At 47.7% G+C, this 20,716-nt stretch overlaps 1 protein-coding gene across 7 annotated transcripts in view; it reads left to right on the top strand.

The window, feature by feature from the left end:
• Positions 1-20,716, top strand: part of adgrl1a (adhesion G protein-coupled receptor L1a) — a 294,832-nt gene that overhangs the window by 188,748 nt on the left and 85,368 nt on the right. For 4 of the 7 annotated variants that reach the window (XM_039772475.1, XM_039772478.1, XM_039772476.1 and 1 more), the window contains 3 exons: positions 12,957-12,989; positions 13,498-14,298; positions 18,211-18,522. In XM_039772475.1, coding sequence (XP_039628409.1) covers positions 12,957-12,989; positions 13,498-14,298; positions 18,211-18,522 — 1,146 coding nt within the window. The remainder of the gene's footprint in view (positions 1-12,956; positions 12,990-13,497; positions 14,299-18,210; positions 18,523-20,716) is intronic. The other 3 variants (XM_039772479.1, XM_039772481.1, XM_039772477.1) reach the window with 1 other exon arrangement.

The raw sequence follows: 20,716 nt of genomic DNA, 5'->3' as shown, positions 1-20,716 counted from the left end.
TGTTGCTAATAAGATTTCTGGCTCACCGAATTTATGCTCCATTCTATCAACTACAGTTTCGTTTTCAGATGTTGTGCTACTTCGTCAGATCAAATCGACCTTCTGGTCGGAAACTCTGGCGTGTTTTTTTACGACTTCATCTTCAGCATCTGCTGTCCATTTAAGCTCAGACTGACGATGTCCTGGTGTGATTTGTGTCATCATTGTGCCCGCCAGCTGATCTTCGTCAATGTTTGTCTGTGGTCTCCATTTTCTCTTTCTCAGTGCTGATCTTAATCATAATTTGAAGAGAAAGAGAGGAGAGTGGGCGGTAATAGCGATAAGGATCAGGCGCACTGTCACCTGCGTCTCTGGCATCGTAAGCCGAACTGGGAGTGGAGGTGACAACAATAATCATAAAAGACAGAATCCCCTTCCCGCCATTTAAATAAAGCAGGAGTTCATAAAAGAGGACAAGACTCAGTGACGTCAGACGAATATGAAGGACGTGACGAGGGTCTCGATGATCTTTGGAAGATCAGATCGCTGGCTGATGTGCTCAATAAAGCCGCGAGTCTCCGCTGACGACTACTAAGAAAAACGATTCCGTTTGTTTAAGGCCAACCGTGGAGATTAAAACACCAAAACGAGAAACGCGTTGTCACTTGTGTCGGGCCGCGTCCCTAAATTTAGTGTGGCGTACTCTCTAATTACACGTGTGCTGCAAATCTAATGTCACTGTCAGGGTACGACTCTCTGATTTCTCTTTATTAAAAATGAGCTCCCTGATTAAGGACACCGGCGTGTCGCACCCTGGGGCAGTGGAGACGGGAAGTGCGGCCATTGGGTCTGCTGCCTGCCCCTTTGCCTTTCGCGGGGCGGTGGCGGGGCGGCTCATGAAATTGTTCTCCTTCACCACAAACCTCCATTTTTGTATTTTTAGGCTGTAAAATGAAAGGTGCTCTAAACACAAATGAGATTTATCAGTGACTTCACGTTCATCGCCTTCTCTTCTGATTCTTCTTGTGTTTTAATGAAACGCTTTCTCCTTTCTGTTTTAGACGCCACTCCCCCTACATGAGTGGTGTCTTTCGGGACCCCTGAATGCCTTCACGTCCCCTTTTCTTTTCTGAGGGGGTGGGGGGCTCCACGTTCTTCTCGACATTTTGGTCCGCTTGGCTGTGAGTCTGTGGTATGAAAGATCCCAGATGTGTTCGTCTGGAGCAGGGGAGTCAAACGCAGACACAGAAAGGGGCCGCAATGGCTGCGCTTTTTCGTTTAGCCACCTTCTCACTTAGTAACTAATGATTTCCTTTCTTCATTTTAATTGACTCGTTTAATGGTTTATTTATTTATTTCCCTTTAACTGGCACCCAAACAATAAAGGCATCCAAAGAGGCGACCAGCTAACACGGGGGTCTCAAACAGTTTTGGAGGGCTGCCATCTTCACACAAACCAACTATTAATGAACCCCATGCTTCTTACTGCTCTCCTCTCGCCACATCACTCAACGTCCAAGTGCTCTGTGGACCACCGCACTTCTCAGCCCTTCACTTTTTCCTTTCCAAATATTTCATCGGGGCAGAAATTGGTTGAAAGACGCAGGAGCAAATGGGGGCCGATTATAGCCTGGATGTCTTATTCTTGTTGGGCTATGAAACAAAATGCAACTCGATTAACATCATGGCGACCTGCTCGGTCCCCCCAGCAGGAGTAGCTGGTTATTAATGGAGAAAGAAAGGGAAACCCACGGCCCCTGCAGCCCTCCAGGAAGCCAGTTTGACACCCCTGCTCCTCCTCCATCTGCCTTCCCGTCTGTGCCTTCCTTCTCCATGACATGTCACACCCTTGTGCTCAAGACGATTCCTAGGATATCAAAGTATATACACCATTTTGAAGTCTGCAGCACTCGAATTCGGGGGTTTGTCTTTGTATTTTTTTGTGACCTTGCTGCTTTCTGAGTGCAAGTCTTGTGTTGTGACAAATGTGATTCTGCTCTGGTTATGACTCGCGGCTTCGGACTTCCTCCACAGCTTCCTAAAGCGTCGCCAGGAACATCAGAAGAGGCCACGTCTGCCATGAAAGAGACTCTTCGGAAACACACACACACACACACACGTTATTAGTTGCATGACAGCGCGAGACGTTTATACGGGACGGTCATATGTTTGGATTTGTTTTGTCTTCATTCCAGAGCCTCCCCAAGCGTGAAGTCAATGGGAACGTTTGACACTCGTTGCTTACAATGCAGTTCTCTGGGCTACGGTGTGGAGTCGGTCACTTGAATACTGCAAGGGGCGCCCGCCTCAGCTGAATGTCGTAAGCAGATTCAGTCATTGCTCATCTTACTCGCTTTGCGCCATTCTCTGCCATCACGGTTAGCCCACTTCTCCTCACTTCAGTAAATTTAGTGGAACGCTGCCTACACAAACGCAATAATTATTAACCTCCTCAGGTGACGTGAAGACCCTCACATGATGGCTTAGGACCTCTCCAGTGCTTCAGAGCACCTCATCAACAGTCCAAGTGAAAGTGTCCCATTAGGGAGAGAAACGCCATCAAAGTCTGACTAGTCAAGACAAGGACAACCACTGAAGGTTTACAAATAAAAGGCTGTTTAGTGAAAAGGCACAGAGGACGGTCAAAAACAGAGCAAAGGGTTCAAACATTTCAAGAAATCACAAGGCTATAAACACAGAAGAACACAGCAATGAACCGCAACGGACTGTGGGTTTTCTTCAGCATTTATATTGCTGAAGGCAGTCCCCTGGGGCAATAAAAATGCAAGGAACATCCCAGAACACACATTGACATAAAGCAAGTAAATAATCAACACTATTGACATAAAAAAAAAATGAAGAGAGTAGATCAAAATGTGAAATTTGGACTCCACACAGGGGATCCTGGCTGAAACAGGGCACAGACCCCTTTACCTATTGGTCCCCCTTTAACTAAGGGATGATTTGTAATGCATGTGCTACGTTACGTACCGGAGTATAATTCTCGGCTCCATAAAACAGAGGCATTGGCATGGATGAAAAACGGTAGAAACACGATGTTTAAAAGAAACTCATGGCAGCCCAAGCTATGTAGGGGAGCTCTGGCTAAACTCTGCTCTCTTGTGTGTCGTAAGCCGCACTGTACTTTCCTCTGGTGTACTCTGCTCCATCATGTCTGTTGTGCTCCTCCTGTCCACCAGTCCTGCTCTGATTGCCCAGCTCTGCCTACTGCGTTGTGTTACTTTACTCTCGTTGTGCCCAACTCTCCTCTGTCCTCTTCAGATCTGCTCTAACCGTCTCTGATGGGCACGTCTTAGCCTCAGTGCCGCCATCTCTTCCATTGTGACCTCCTCTCCTCTTGTATTTTTCTCTCCATCTGTTACTCTACTCCGTGCGGCTGCGCTGTTATGCCCGCTCGTCTACTCCACATCACGTTACTCTACCTTGTTATACTCTTTTCCATTTTGTACAGTTCGGACCGATTGCTCTTCTATGTGATGCTTTACAATGCTCTCTGTCTGCTTGTAGTCCTCCAGTGTGCTTTGCTCTCTTCCAGCTTGTTGTCTTCTGCTGTATCCTACTCTGCTCTTCTCCTCGCCATACTCTGTAGCTATACTGTCTACTGTCTACTGGGCACTGCTTGTCGCATCTCTCTGATCAAGGAGGTGCCCACAGTCACCCCACTCTATTCCTCTTGACTGCACCTCACTGCACTCTTCTTCTGTGCTCGGCTCTCTTACTCTGCTCATCTGCCTCACCGCTGCTCTTCATCACTGTACACTGGACTGTTCAGATTTACTCCACTCTAGTCCTCTCGACTATGTCGTGCCTCACTATACTCTTTAGTTGTGCCACAATCTGCCCGGCTTTCCACTTGATTACTGTACTCTACATGCCATGTCTCTCTGTTCTCTGAACTGCCCTCATGTGCCCACTAGGTGCTGCTCGACTACGCTATACTTTACTACACCCCTATGTACTCGTCTCCTATGCTTGGCTCTCTTGCACTACTCGATTGTCTCAGCTCTTGTCTTCACTGATCTCATTTAGTTGACTCTGCTCCGCTTGTCTATGCTGTTCTTCACTCTACTCTTTCGTTGTCCCTCAGCTCTTGTCTTCATTGCTGGACTCCTCTCGACTACGCTACACTTTACTACACCCCTCTGCACTCCTCTTCTGTGCCTGCCTGGCTCTGTTATTGGATCGCGTCTTCATTGCTGGACTCTTCTGTTTCCTGCTCAGCTCTGCCATGCCTCGCTATTCTCTTTCACTAGCTGCTCTTTGTCGCTCTACTCTTCCTCCTGCGCCCTTCTCGTCTTGGCTCTGTTTATTGACATCAGCTCATTTTCTTCTCTTCTCTACTCCGCATACTCTACTCATTCTCTCTACTGATCAGCTCTTTGTCAAAGACAGACTTTTAGTTTTTTTCAATTAAATTTGATTCTGCCCTGTTTAACTTATGACTAGCGTCACTCGGCCTAAATCTCGGTTTGTAGAATTCAATGAGCGCTAGCAAAGCAGATAATTACAGAACATCTAAAGTTAACAACTGACATCCCGGGTGGCGGGCGGCTGAATTTCATGCCACCTGCGATCTCACAGGACAAAGCCAACAGCGGCACCTAGTGGAGGCTGCTGGGAATGATCACTCGGAGAGGACCTGCCTTCCAATCTCACCCCTGTCCACCTTTGCCCATGCTGTGCCAGTCTGCCGTTCTCAACTCTGTAATTCACATTGTGAGAGCGAGCGTTAAAGCAGGGGTGTGAAGCGGGAGACGCGGCACATTTGTTGCGCTAATTGAGACACTAATTAGCCGCCTTTCCCTCGTCTCTAAAGCTAACTGACTGGCTTAGGTGGTGCAAATTAAAACTGTTTTTGTTGCTTGTCCCACCACGGCACACAACGCTGAATGCATCCGGGAGAGCACACAGCCACCTGATGACGTAACTAGGAATTCCCGTTGGCCACCTCTGCGCCACCGGCAAAGGCCTGCTTGACAGTGCGGTTCATTGAAGGTAGAAGGCTGCCCACCACCACAGCCACATGGGGGCACCAGCTGCCCTCATTGTGTGCTGTGGGGATTCGGGTGAAACAAGCTGGCAACCAAAGCTGAAACCTCCAGGTGGCAGCAACCCTCCTAATGCTATTCAGGCCTGCTTTTATCATGGAGACGTAAAGGCAGGGTGCCCAGGAGAGCAGGTGTGGCGTCTCGCTAGGGAGGAGAGCCCTGAAGGACGAATTTGTGAAGTTCTACTCACAACTACTGAGCGGAAAAACATGGGCGACGTTTGATTGAACATTATTGTGATGAGGCCCTCACTGACAAGCAGCCATTAAAGGCCTGAGGGTTTAGGTTGTGTTGGGTGCAGAGGGTATGACGGGCATAGGTTTACTAGTGACAGTGACCCCTTCAGGCCAAGTCAACGGGCCACCCACCCCTGTTCTGATCATTAGACGAGTGACTAGAATTCCTGTGAGCTGGAAGTGATGACGAGAGTGCCAAGAGACGCAGCCACAAAGACAGTCAGGGCTAAAGAGCCAATGCAAACACCAAAACTGAACACCGGGCTCGACTACAAAAGACGAGTGTTCTGGAATATCCGTTGAGGGATACGGAGCCTGTCACACGTTACCATATTGATACCGAAAATACCGTTGATATCACTAATCGTGGCTCCCGTGAACTGGAGCAGCCAACATGGCGTAACAAGAAAATAAAAAAGAACACACGGGATAGTAACGATAAACAACACCCTTATCATGAAACTTAAAGTCAAAAATGAAACCTCCATGTGCCAAACCTCCAAACACACATAAAAAGCTGGTTAAACACCACAAAGCCAGCTGATGACGAACACAAGAGCCTCGAGACACCTGAGATAATAAAACGCCAATACGGTCAAACCTGCGCTAACACGAATTGGGAAATAACGCAGTCATTGTCTGTCCACCTGCCTCCCCTAAATGGTCACTACGGTCACCGTCACTCGTTCACTTGAACTGAGGGGGTCCTTGCTAGAGCTGACTGACCGGTGTGCCCGTCTCTAATGCACAAATGCACAAGGCTTGGTGCTCATAAGCTGCGTTCTGGGCACCCAGCTCTGCGATGGCAGCGAGGCTTCATAGAGCTACAAGCGATTACGTCGTATCCATCAGCGCGAGCACCAAATGGCAATGTCGCCCAAACACTGACGTTGCGTTTAGGGCCCCCAAATCCCGTTGGTTTCATTTTCATGAGGGGCCTGTTCAGGGATCCATGTATGCTTGAGGCCAGTGAGGGAGCTGCAGCGCTCGATGGCGTTCCCTGTTAATCGGCTCGGGGAAAACACCTGAGGGATTTCCTCTGCGCTTATTTTGTTTTCCACTTTTCTAATTGGGTGCTTGCTGCCTTAATTAACTTCTCTAGCAGAAACGCTGGAGTTTCCTCTTATTTATACCGACAGGGCAGGCTAAGGGGAATCTCTTTTCCATTTTGCACACTCCTGTCCCAAGGCGCCTGCCCAGCATTGTACGGTAGGTGCTATTGGCACTGCCACTTATGCCCCCACATCTGCTGTTGTGACCCGTCCCCTTCTTAATCGGTCGCTCTGTCGCTCTGGGCTCACGCTTGAAGACAATTGGGAAGGCGCCACTCCAGCCGCATACCTGTGCGCTTCTGTCTATTCTCTTAAATCAGAAGCCTGTTTTTCCTCACAGTCAGCCATTCTCCCTGATCAGCATCTCGCTCCCCTGCCTCCTAGTAGCTTGTCTCTCGGTTTTTCTGACCAATCTGTCCTTTACAGACCGTCTGCCCTTTTGAAGATCAACATGGCTCCCCAGCCACATCCCTGCTCCATCCAATCCCCTCATGCTAGATGGCACAGGCTTCATGGGAAGAATGATGCGGATGCAGTTCTTGATAGACAAGCCGTGGGTGACCATCATGAGTGCACTTCACATTGCTGGACCAGTAGGGAAGGGACCCTGGCAGCTCTCCAAATGTCTGTCTTTGCAAAACCCTGGCATAGCGTTGAGTGGATGCTGCTGGCGGCTCTACTCGAGTGTCGGTGAGGCCGCATCTCGAGAGGAGTGAAATTCAAGAAGCTCCCGTCCAACAACTGCTGACTTTACATCCTTTGGTGCTTACGTCCCCCTGCCCATTGGCCCGCCATCCCTAGCACAGAGTATGGTCAGCGGTGTGCAGGGTAAGGCAGTTGGTGGATGTCATGTAAAACCTCATGGCCTTCAGCGTCCATTTTTACTCAGTGTTGGGTGTTATGGCCAAAAATTCATTTCATGGTATGTTGTATTTAAAAACTGTGATGGTTTCAGGAGAGAAAGTTCTAAAGAATTTGTATAGACATTTTTGAACAAATCTGTTATTGAATACTTGTGCCCACTGGCACCCCTCTCTTCTGTTAAAACGCTTGTTAACGCTGTGCCGCACCAGTAGATTTGTTAGCTGGTATTCATCTTTCTTAAAACGGTATGAACGGCACAGCTTGCTGACGCGAAACACACAGAGTGCGAGACGCAGCGACGATTCTTGTTTGAGTCAACGCACCGGTCGGGTTGAGCACTCTGGGTAATATTCTTAACCGGGCGTACGTTCAAGTCCATTCACAAAGACGTCATCTTTGAGCCACAAACGCACAAAATCATATTTGCCGTTAATTTTTCAGTCATGTTTTATATTTCTCGTGTAATTGGGTTTATAACTCATTTTCAGCAAACCAGTAAAACTTGTTTTATGACATCCATACCAGAAAAAGAATTTTGCCAGGTATACTGGATCAACAGGCATAGGTCGCCAGTTGGTCTGAGTTACTCCTGCTCTTCACTTTAAGGACGTCAAGCCGTTTCCATCTGCCATGACACTCGCAGCTCCCTCAGACGGTTGCTGTCCTCTTCTGGTGGCCCATCCGTTCATTTTTCAAACCCATCTATTCCATGTTCAGGTCGCTGAGGAGCCATGATGCCAGAACGAACCCGCGACACATTTCAGGATTAAGACGATCATTATGGGATAGACAGACAGACGTCCTTTCCATTTGGTGTGGGTTTCCTACCTGTTTGTGCGGAGTTCACTCTAAATAATGTGAGAATGAGGACATTGACATACGTATGACTTGTGGCCGTATCTGTCCCAAAGCTATCACCATTCATTGTTTTCTTCACAGATTAATTTGTTTCACTTTTCTAAACTGGCTAGAGGCACATGAGGAACAGAAAGCCCGTCAAACGACAGCTCAAGCGTCTTCTGTCTTGCAGGTTTGTGCTGCCTTCGTGTGCCGTTGGCCTGATGGCAGACGCACGTTTCCCACCGGGACACTTCACGAGAATGAAGGAACAGCTTCAATTTATAGGAAACGGTGCCACCCAAATTAGTCAATGTGTGAGGTAACATTGCCCTCTCGGTCATTTCAAATGCAAGAAAAGGTCACACAAATCTGATATGTAATAAGACATTAATAAAGGCTTCTGTTAGTCTTGGTGACATTTAGAAAGCAACAATCAAGTCTGTGCAATGTGGCATACGAAGATACCTGTGGTGGCGTCAGCGTGTGCTGATATGTCTGCCAAGATCACGTACCTGAGGACAAGGCTTGGGAATCCTTTACTAATGCCGTACAAGAGCAAAAGTTATTTAACCACCATAAAATAAGGACGACTGTGGTGGGCTGGCGCCCTGCCCGGGGTTTGTTTCCTGCCTTGCGCCCTGTGTTGGCTGGGATTGGCTCCAGCAGACCCTGTAGTTGGGATATAGCGGGTTGGATAATGGATGGGTGGAAAATAAGAAGGACTTGCGTTTCCTGCCATTTTCTGTAGTAGCAAAAAGTACTCTTTTGTACTGGAGGGCGTGAAACCCGACGGTGGCACTCATAAGAATCTCCTGGAATGTTGAGGGACGGGTGACGTCACCGCTCTACCATTGAGCTGAAGGAAAAAAGTTAAAATCCCGTCAATCAACATGGCGGCAGAAGCCGTACATGGCTCGCCCACCCTTTTAGACGCCGTGCTTATTCTGCTGAAAGAACCCGGAATCCCATGAGTCATTGCGGTGGCGCGGGTTACGCTGTCCACGGCCAACCTGTCCTGTACATAGACGTATATAGATAGACGCTGCATTCTCTGTGTTGGTCACTCGACACGATACGTCAGCGCGTCCGCCATGTTGCGAGTGGCAAAAGTGCCATTTAAATCAATACAGGTAGACGTGGAAAACGGGTTTTCTGGTGAAAAAACGTTTAAAACAGCATCGTTTACGTACTACAGATTTTGACGAATTGTTTAAATGCAATTATTTATATCCATTTACACACTATTAAATAATAATGATAATAATAATTATCATTATTAAATAATTCCTCCTATATAAGTAACATTTCTCAGACTGCCTTCTTCCATCTCTGAAACATTTCTAGACTTTGTCCTGTTCTTACCCAGCACAGCACTGACGTATCAGTTAATGCCCGAGTCACCTCACGTATAGATTACTGTAATGCTATTCTATCTGGCATCCCATAAAAACGTATCCATCGCTTACAGCTTCTTTAAAATTCTGCTGCCAGGATAATAACTTGCTGTTCTAAATCCACTGAACACATCACACCGATTCTCTCTCAACTTCACTGGCTCCCGATTCCGATACTAAATCCCGCTCTGAACATTTCAAGCTCTCCACACCTCGCTGATCTCCTCCAGACTGGCACTCCTCTCCTCACTCAGATCCTCATCTGCAGCTCGACTTTCTGTGCCACACGTCAGACTCGGTGCTATGGGAGCTCGAGTGTCTCTCATTGTGATCCTCAACTTTGAATTCTCTTCCCTCTCATATCCGTCGGCTCGATTCAATAACACATTTTAAAACTGCCCTCCAAACTTCTCTTTTCAAACTGGCATACTGATTGTGAATTTGGCACTGTCACTGCCAGTTCTCTTTGTTTGTCTTTCTTTTAACAGTGAAATGATCCACTTAATGACAAAAAGAAACAATTTGATTGGATACGAATTGGCTTAATAATTTCTGAAAACCTTTCACTCATTCCTCTCTCAATCTCTCTCTCTCACACACACACACAATGGTGTTACTTAAATACATACAGGGCAGGATCTCAAATCCTTGACACAGGACTGTCTTCCATAGCTTTTTCCGTGTGTTGCCACTCTGTAATTTGAGAGGATTCAGTCTGTCAATGTGGTGCGGCTTTAGTTTGTAGAAGACAGACACAACTGAAGACATGAGCATGAAATGGTGGCGGTCAGTTTCAAACTGTGTTTCCTCGATGTCTGAATCAATCTCAGCCCGAACAAACTGACTGATCACAGATCCTCATGTCGACTGTCGGATCACACGCTCAGCTACTTTGACCACCTTGACTGGACCCTCAGAAGGAATCATCAGACCTCCTTTGTTTGTTAATGTAAGCGAGTGGCAGCTTTGATCATATGACGCCGGTACAGCGTCTGTCACCAAACCAGCACGGCACACGTCACAGGACAGCTTTGTCAAAATCCCGTCTATGGGCTACCTGACCTCCCACTGCTTCTCAGAGTTTGAGAAATGTTAACAGCTAACAACAATCTACATGGTTAGTGACTAAATACGTTCACCCAGAACGTTGTTTGGAGGCTCACCTGAGCACATAAATGCATAGCTTTGCTATCTTAGCCCGGCGTAGCTAAAGTTAAGATTATAAAAAGGGATTTTCTAAAGGCCCAATATAACCAAAACAATTATTCAGCCTTACCTATGAAATGTAATCCCCGGGATCTGGTTTGGAGCGTCCAGCGGTTTGTAATCCCGAGCAGCACGGTATCCATTACTTCACTCCACAGCAGTGCCACTCGCAATATGGCAGCGACGTTGACGTACAATGCTGCTGGTCATGCCACGTCTAGTAATTCTATGTCTATGGCTTGCCTGTCCTTTTAGATGCTGCGTTTATTCTGCTGAAAGAACTCAAAATCCCATGAGTCAATGCGGTGGTGCGGATTACGCTGTCCACGGCCAACCTGTCCTGTAAACGCAGACTAGATTCTCGCGGAAGAACTCAAAATCCCAAGAATCAATGTGGTGTTTGTGTGGCGGGCTGACCATGCTGGGCACCAGCAGCGCCGTTGCGTTGATTCATGGGGTTCTGAGTTCCTCCGCGAGCTCAATACTGCCATTATTGCCTGGACTTTTTCTCGTGGTGATCATTACAAGAACGTCAGCCTTGTTTCGTCAGCTTTGTCACATGAAAGAGAACTTTTCGCTACACAAAGACAGAGAAACGTTAAGAGTTCCCATTTAATATGCCGCCCTGCACAGAGATGATGCTTCGTTAGCGTTGTTAGGGCCAAAAGAAGCCGGGACCTTACATAACAGTGACAGTATGTGACCCTAACCCTAACCCTAATCTAAAATGGCCTATTTGTGCTCAGAACTGAATTGAATCCATGCAGTGCATGCTTTATGTAGTCCGTTTTCTTTTAACTTGACCAGAACACATCTTTTTATTGCTTTTGTGGTTTTGGACCGGGAAACAGATTGATAGTGAAAAGTGATGCAGGCCAGAAATTCAAGTTAATGGCACAAAGTGGGGAGGTGAGATGTCAGCAGTTGGCGTTATGAGGGGACGGTGGTCCTCTGCACGTCGCCTGATCATTTGAAGCATCCCATTGTATGAGGACGGGTGGCTCCGCCAGAATCAAACAATTCGTCTCCATTTTGGACTCTGTGGAGCCCGTGGCGTTCTCTTCCAGTTTGCAGTCAGGTTCACCAGCACCACCCGGCTCTGTTTCCCTCAGTGTGTGGTGGTGGTAGGGGGCCGGGCGGGGGGGTTTGGTCCTCCTTTGTTATTCTCTAAGGCCTCGCACCTGCACAGAGACGCCGCCCCGTCCTCCCGCTCGGCTCGGCTCGGCTCGGCTCTGCTCAGGCCCACTCCGGCTGGCTGCAGGACACAGTGAGTTCTTTCTGTTACTCTCTTTATCTTTTCCAGCAGCAAACCCATTTTGATTCAGGTAGGCTTGGCAGATGGGAATGGAGGACGTGCCAACTAACTGTGTGTGTGAGTGTGAGTGTGAGTGAGTGAGTGAGTGAGTGAGAGGTAGAGATTCCTGTCTTCCTTGCTGCTCCCTAGTGGTGATTCATCCAGCACGGGACAATCCGGAGGAAGAAGAAGAATAAGACGGCCGTTCTGGAGAGCTGCAGGAGTGTCTCTGCTCTCTTTTCTTCCTAGCCCGATGTGAAGATGGACATTTGACCAACAAATTAACCTTTACTTTCAGCTCCCTCCTTCCCCAACGTTTGTGTGTGTAAATAAGGCTGCCACCCTTAGGGCCTTTTTTTTCTTCTGGAGCATTTCTGTCTTCAAGCCATGCTGATCCTCTGCCTGTTCGTTTGTGAATCGGTGGCTCTGGCGTCTAAGCTTACTGCTTCGATTGCTGACTTGCTGTCTTCTTGTTTTGCCAGCTTCAACCAGGGCATGTCCACTGTGCAGGTACTCAGCTTGGCTGGTGTAGTTACCGCTGCTTTGAAATTCGGTTCGCCGGTGGATGGGGTGTCCTAGTTTCCAAATATTGTGGCCAGTTGATGCCCCCGTGTTTGCCATCGTCTTCTTGAAGCTATTAAACTGGCTGATACTTTAGAAGGCCACCTTTTCATTCATCTCAGACCCCTTTAGCTGGACTGGTAGGCTGAGGGGTTTGCCTTGGAGACAATGTGAAAGAAGGAAAAAAAAAGAAAAAAAAAAAAGAAAAATCCGTGGCACCTGCTGGTTACGTTGAGTTTGCAGCCCAACGTCCGAGCAGAAATGGACACGCCGCACGACTCCATCCTTTGTTTATTCAATAGGAAAGAAACGTCCAGCATTGGGGAGATCCCTACTTCCAAATGGATGTGGTTCATGCCCTCAGTATTGTCACGGAGGTCACAAAAAAATACAAAACGGAGCAATGCATTGTGGGTCATGTCATGTTGAAGGTGTTTTGTTTTGTGTTTTTTTTTTTTCAGTTTGGGGACTCCAGTGGGGCACCAGAGCATTAGGCAAGTTTTCCACACGAGCAAATCATGGCTACAGCTTAATGACTCTGTCTAACGCACATGCATAGGTGGCACCTAATCTTTCATTTATACGACTTCAACATGCATATGGGATTTGTTATAAAGAAATCCTGCCGACTACACCACTCACTCCAAACGAAATGCCACCACGTCCTAGGTGTTGGTCCAATGACTGCTAAAGTTCACCTGCACTAGCAGCTCAAAGTGCTTACTAGCAGACTAGCCAATCCAGTGCCAATGTCCGCCTTTCTGATTGGCCCGTGATTTTTTTATACCAATCCTGTATGCACGTCATGTATATATTAATATATAATCTGCCGATTATATATGCCCAGACTCTGTAGAGCTGTACCTACCTGTTTGTTTGTATGCCCGGTAACAGAGGCGTGTTCTGTCTGATTCTCATGCCAACTTACCCACTGTTCTGTTTTGTCTCTTCTCTTTCTCTTTCTCTCGCGATTCCCCAATTCCCTTTTCCTTCCACCCCCAGTTTTCGTGTGTCCCGGGACGTTGCTGAAAGTGCAGGAGCCCAGTTCAATGAATGAAGAAGAGCAACGGGCCGGGGCTTGGTGCAAGGACCCGCTCCAAGCCGGAGACCGCCTCTACATCATGCCTTGGACGCCGTACCGTACGGACACCCTGACGGAGTACTCCTCCTGGGATGACTACGTCACCGGCCGTCCCACCACCACATACCGGCTGCCGAACAGGGTGGATGGCACCGGGTTCGTGGTTTACGATGGGGCAGTGTTCTACAACAAAGAGCGAACTCGCAATATCGTCAAGTACGACCTGCGGACACGCATCAAAAGCGGTGAAGCCATTATCGCCAACGCCAACTACCACGATACGTCCCCGTACCGCTGGGGTGGCAAGTCAGATATTGATTTAGCAGTGGATGAGAATGGATTGTGGGTCATTTATGCCACTGAAGCAAACAACGGGCGTCTTGTTGTAAGTCAAGTCAACCCCTATACCCTTCGCTTTGAAGGGACCTGGGAAACTGACTATGACAAGCGTTTAGCCTCGAATGCCTTTATGGCATGTGGGGTGCTCTATGTGGTCCGCTCTGTTTATGTCGATGATGACAGCGAGGCTGCCGGCGACTTCATAACGTACGCCTACAACACAAACCTCAACAGGGAAGAGCCGGTCAATATCGTCTTCCCCAACCCTTACCAGTACATCTCCTCAGTAGACTACAACCCGAGGGACAACCAACTGTATGTGTGGAACAACAAGTTTGTGTTACGCTACCCCTTGGAGTTCGGACCGCCTGACCCCACAACAGGTCTGTCTTTCTCTCTCTGGTATGCTTTACTTTATACTGAGCTGGCTGCATCGTCGCTGAGAGGGGCCACGGGGGGCGAGAGAACCAATGGGAAGGCTTTGTCCAGGGGGCTCAGTGGACGGTGTTGTGAAGAAGGACATTCGCTCTTGTTGTTTGTGAACCCTTTAGAATTTTCTAGATTCCCGCATAAATATGACCTAAAACATCATCAGATCTTCACTCAAGTCCTAAGAGTAGATAAAGAGAAACCAGTTAAACAAATGAGACAAAAATATTAGACTTGGTCATTAATTTGTTGAGGAAAATGATTGAATATTAGATATTTGTGAGTGGCAAAAGTATGTGAACCTCACGGATGAGCAGTTAGTTTGAAGGTGAAATTCGAGTCAATGGGATGCCAATCAGCTGTGAGTGGGCACCCTGTGTTATTCAAAGAACAGGATCTATCAAAGTCTGCTCTTCACAACACGTGTCTGTGGACATGTATCATGGCACCAACAAAGGAGATTTCTGAGGACCTCACAAAGAGAGTTGTTGGTGCTCATCAGGCTGGAAAAGGTTACAAAACCATCTGTGAAGAGTTTGGACTCCACCGATCCACAGTCAGACAGATTGGGTACAAATGGAGGAAATTCAAGACTAGGAGTGGTCGACCAACAAAGATCACTCCAAGAGCAAGGCACACGTGTAATAGTCGGCGAGGTCACAAAGGACCCCAACTGACGCCCTCTCTCACGTTGGCTAATGTTCATGTTCATGAGTCCACCATCAGGAGAACACTGAACAACAATGGTGTGCATGGCAGGGGTGCAAAGAGAAAAAAAAACATGGCTGCTCGTCTGCAGTTTGCTAAAGATCATGCGGACAAACCAGAAGGCTATTGGGAGAATGTTCTGTGCACGGATGAGATCAAAATAGAACTTTTTGGTTCAAATGAAAAGCGTTATGTTTGGAGAAAGGAAACACTGCATTCCAGCATAAGAACCTCATCCCATCTGTGAAACATGGTGGTGGTGGTATCAGGGTTTGGGCCTGTTGTGCTGCATCTGGGCCAGGACGGCTTGCCTTCATTGATGGAACAATGAATTCTGAATTATATCAGAGAATTGTAAAGGAAAATGTCAGGACATCTGTCCATGAACTGAGTCTCAAGAGAAGGTGGGTCACGCAGTGAGACAACGACCCTCAGCACACAAGTCGTTCTACCAAAAAATGGTTCAAGAAGAAGAAAGTGAATGTTCTGGAATGGCCAAGTCAAAGTCCTGACCTTAATCCAATCGAGATGTTGTGGAAGGACCTGAAGCGAGCAGTTCATGTGAGGAAACCCACCAACATCCCAGAGTTGAAGCTGTTCTGTACGGAGGAATGGCGATGTGTAGGAATGAGCAGAAGTTACCGGAAACGTTTAGCTGCAGAGGTTCACATACTTTTACCACTCACAAATATCTAATATTCGCTCATTTTCCTCAATAAATTAATGACCAAGTCTAATATTTTTGTCTCATTTGTTTAACTGGTTTCTCTTTATCTACTTTGAGGACTTGAGTGAAAATCTGATGATGTTTTCGGTCATATTTGCGCAGAAATCTAGAAAATTCTAAAGGGTTCACAAACTTTCAAGCACCACTGTATACCGGACAGGAAGTTGCGATGGATGGTTTCAGGTCTTCAGACAAAATGCAATATTTGATCAGGGGAACAAAGGAAACCTACAGCCTTATTTCTGAATTGCTTCTGGCTTTTATTTAAGTCATCATGTTTTGCCCGTGTGAAAAGGTAAATGCCCCCTTATGCTCTCAAGGTTAATTGATAATTTGGCTCAGCTGATTGAACACGGCCAATCCTGTTGGAATGCACTGACTACAGTTTGACACAATGAGAGCGAAGCCATCACCACAAGGCTTCTAGAAGAACACTAGGCCTTACCAAATGGAATTCCAGAAAAGATGAACTAAAAATGGTTCGGAGCGGCCAACAGCAAAGAACAGCAAAGATTGGCCTGTCAAAACGATCCCAAGGACACAGCAACAAGTCATCCAACCATCCATTAGCCAACCCGCTATATCCTAACTACAGGGTCACGGGGGTCTGCTGGAGCCCATCCCAGCCAACACAGGGCGCAAGGCAGGAAACAAACCCCGGGCAGGGCGCCAGCCCACCGCAGAACAAGTCATTCAAGAAGTTACAGAGGATCTTGAAAGAACATCCAAATAACTGCAGGTCTCTGGAGTCTGAGCGAAGGTCATTGTGCCAGACTCTAGTCCGAGTTAAGCAGGATTTACTGTACGAAAAAGGAGTAAGGTAGAAACCCCTGCTATCCCAGAGACACATCTGTCCAAAAAATAAACCCGCTGGGTGATCCCCAAGGCTTTTGGAATAATGACAGCCAAGTCAAACGTCAATGGTAAGAACATCAGACCTACAATCAAACCTGGTGTGCGGAGGCTTTGAAGACTTGCCATTATTGAAATATCTGAGAATTCTGCATCTGACCAGAATATTCTGGAGGAGAATGTCCAGTCTTCTGTCCTTGACCTAAAGCTGACATGTCACTGGGTTAAGGAGCAGGACAGAAGATTTCGTCAGAGTCACTGGAAATGAGACTTGCCATCGTGTCTCGGTCAAAGCGTTTCTGCAGAGAAGACTGGGCGATGTGAAAGACACATTCAGTCGCAATAATGCCGCTAAAGCAAGTGCTGCCACCAAGTTTTGAAAGAAAGGGACCTTTGTCTTTTCACATGGGTGATGATGGGTTTGTTCCATGATGAAATAGTCCTGCTATATCGTGTGACTGCTCAGGTTCTCTTTCTCTATTATTGTATTTTGTCTGACTGTCTGAGGCCATTGACTGTGGACAATAGCAAAGGAGATCGGGAAGGGGGCAAATACTTTTTCACAGCACCGTGTTTTTTTTGTAATGCTTGATGCACTGTCTTCTATTCCATTTCAGTGGTTGCTCTGCCCTTCCCCTGTAATTTCTCCCTTTTGATCAGGTCCCCATCTTGTTGATTCTGCCATGAGCCCCCGCTGTCTGTCACTCACTTTATGTTCACCTTCAGTGTGTAAAGCTTCCTATGGATTAGGAGGACCTCTTCCTCCTTTATATGCTGCACAGACCAGAGACGTCTCTCATGCTCTGGCCACGTGGAGGCAGTACCCCCGCAGTTCACAGTTGAGATCTATGAATAAGCTTACTGGCAAAAGCTGGTGGCCTACATGGCATATCGGCACCCTTTGGAGCGCCAGGGTCCCTGTGCCATTGTCTCATTATTTTTGTTAGTCCCCCACTCATGGTGTTGCCTCTCCTCTTTTCATTTGACCATTGTTACACTAGAAAGGGAAGGGGCGCCCCAGGGGAGATTCCATACCCTTACAATGAAAGAGAAGGACTGGGATGAGAAGTCTCACCATACCAGGCCGTACCCTCCGACCCCGAGGAGAGGCCGTAGCGGCTAATTTCCTGTTGACTCCTGAGCACGTTGTTTCCTGGAGCCCATCGTTGTGTCCACCGGTCAGAGTGTTCAGTAGCTTTACTTCATACCACAGACTGAAGGCTGGCAGCCCCACTTTGAGAAGCTCCATTTGTTTGTCTCGCCAGTCATCTTAATAGCTCCCAGACAAATGTCACCCCAAGGAAGGGACCGATGGGTGCAATCCCACCGCTCTTGTAAGGCTGACCACTTTGTGTTTATTGATATTTCATTTTAGTCCAGCCAGGTCACTTTGTAAGCCTCATTCTCAGTTGTAATCCCACTGACAAGTCCCTTAGATTTGAAGGTGCCAGCCTTAGAGGCACCAAGGTGGGTGGCCTGGCTCAGTAGCAGAGTGGCATTGCTGTTGTTGTTATGACTGTACCTCTGCTTTCTCCAGACGGGCACAACTAAACTGCAATCTCGTCCTTTCTGTCCACAGGACCTCTCACCACCACGCAGCTGACCACCACTACGTCTGTCAAGCCTGTCCCCCCAACGTCCACCAGTACAGTGAGCTCAACCACCACTAAGCCTTTACCTCTGCCATCCCATCCTATTGGGGCCATCAACCAGATGGTGCCAGAACCACGACCAGTCACGGCTGCCGTTCCGTTTACCCACCGTCCCCTGCCGGTAAACCCACACGCTCCCGATCAGCAGCTCTGCGAAGGTCGCATCACTCGAGGTGTCCAGTGGCCGTCCACCCAACAGGGGGTGCTGGTGGAGAGGCCCTGCCCGAAGGGGTCCCGAGGTAAGTCGCCCGCTTCCTTCATTCACAGTCATTGGAATCCTGTAGAATCGATTGCTCTGGCGGGGTCGGCGAGAGGAATCAGCAGAATGGCATCGGTGGCGTGTGGCGGATGGTCCTTAACGCAGAGAAGTCGCACGCGTAGGAGGGACGTCACGCCAAAGCCGCGTAGCACGTGTGCAGTTTCAGTCCCAGTACTGCCGTGAACTCTCAACTTTGGTCATTTCTCGCTGGCTTCAGGAATTGTGCAGACGGGAATAATTTGTGTGTTTCCTGAAACTGAGGATTCGGAGTATTTCATTACTTTTGCTATTTACTACTTTTAGGAAGTTTGTATATTTGTCATTTTTTGCTTTGCCACCATCTTCTTTCATTTGGAACACCGTTGTGGTTTGCCAGGCGACGTCACCCCCGGGTCCTGTTGAGTGACGTCGTCGATACGCCGATATAAAAGCCACTCGTCGTCCTGGTGTTTGGGTCCTCTCTGACATGCAGCTGATGAACTAGCAGGGAGTCGGAGTGAAGTCGATTTTGTTTGAACTGCTCGTTGTGTTTTTATTAATGCCGACTCTCCCGGCCTGCGCTTTTAATTGTGGAGGATTCACGTTGTGTAATGCGTTTTGTCTTTCGATGATCCTTTTTGCACCACTTCCTACGTTTTTACGAGTTCTGCAATTTGTTATAATCACCCAGCAATGTGTCCCATGTGGTGTGTCTTTCTAGGGTTTTGGAGTAATGAGAATTCATATTTAAGGTTTATTTTGTGTTAAAGGCAATCATTAAAATTGTTCAGAATATTTGCTACGTAACATTCTGGATGAGAAGAGGCCGTTCAGCCCAACAAAGCTCGCCACTCCCGTCCACTGAACTCCTCCAAGATAACATCGAGTCGAGTTGTGAGGGTCCCTAAAGTTCTACAGGCCATCGCTCTACTTGGTCACTTATTCCATGTGGTTCTCTGTGTAAAGAGAAACGTCTTCATGTCTGGGCGCAGTTTGGCCTTCACAAGTTTCCAGCGCTGTCCCCCCCGTGTGTCCTTGATGAGCTCGTTTTAAAGTCACCGTCTCCATCCACTGGACTGATAACCTTCATCATTTTAAACACTTCAGTCAGGTCTCCTCTTCATCACTGTGAAGGCTCAGCTCTTTGAATCTTCTCTCATAACTCATCCCCTGTAGCCCCCCATTATCAGCCTCGTCGCTCTTCTCTGGACCTTCTCTTGTGCTGCTATGTCCTTTTTGGAGACCCAAACCTGCACCCAGGACTCCAGAGGAGGCCTCACCAGTGTGGTATAAAGGTTGAGCAGAACCTCCTGTGACTTGTACTCCTCACGTCAAGGCGCTATATAACCTGGCAGTCTGCTAGCCTTCTTAATGGCTTCTGAACACTGACTGGAGGTCGATAGCTTAGAGTCCACTGTGACTCCTAAATCCTTCTCATGAGGTGAAATTTTGATTTTCAGACCTCCCTTTGCGTATTCAAACCTGCATGTAAAACTTCATTTCCCTTTACTGACATTACATTTCAAAGCCTGTCTGCTGTGCCAATTCAATGGATTCTCGATTATCTGCCAGCCCACCTGTCTTGATATCATCTGCAAACTTAACCAGATGGTTATTTATATTCCCATCCAAATCCATCCATCCATCCAGTATCCAGCCCGCTATATCCTAACTACCGGGTCACGGGGGTCTGCTGGAGCCAACACAGGGGGCAAGGCAGGAAACAAACCCTGGGCAGGGCGCCAGCCCACCGCAGGGCACACACAATAGGGACAATTTAGGATCACCAATGCACCCAACCTGCATGTCTTTGGACTGTGGGAGGAAACACGGGGAGAACATGAAAACTCCACACAGGGAGGACCCGGGAAGCGAAGCACTGCACCACCGTGCCGCCCCCTCTCCAAATCATTTATATACATTAAAAACGGCACTGCCCCCTGCTGGACACTCCTCTAAATGTTAGCCAACTCTGATCAGGTTCCACCTTTTGTAATTCTGCAGGTTGGAGGATGGAAATGCAGCCGAATTTCTGCCTCCTGGTAAATGTGCTGTCACTTAAAGCCTGGCACGATGCCCACTTTGTGCTACGGCGTTGCCATTTTGGATATTGTGCAGGGTAGCCAGAGGTCACAACTCGTGATGTCACTGAATAGAAGGTATACATAGAGGGTGGCGTCATGCACTTCCTAATT

The sequence above is a fragment of the Polypterus senegalus genome, chromosome 12 (genome assembly GCF_016835505.1).
Source record: "Polypterus senegalus isolate Bchr_013 chromosome 12, ASM1683550v1, whole genome shotgun sequence".
NCBI lineage: Eukaryota > Metazoa > Chordata > Cladistia > Polypteriformes > Polypteridae > Polypterus > Polypterus senegalus.
This window is presented reverse-complemented; position numbering and strand designations above follow the sequence as displayed.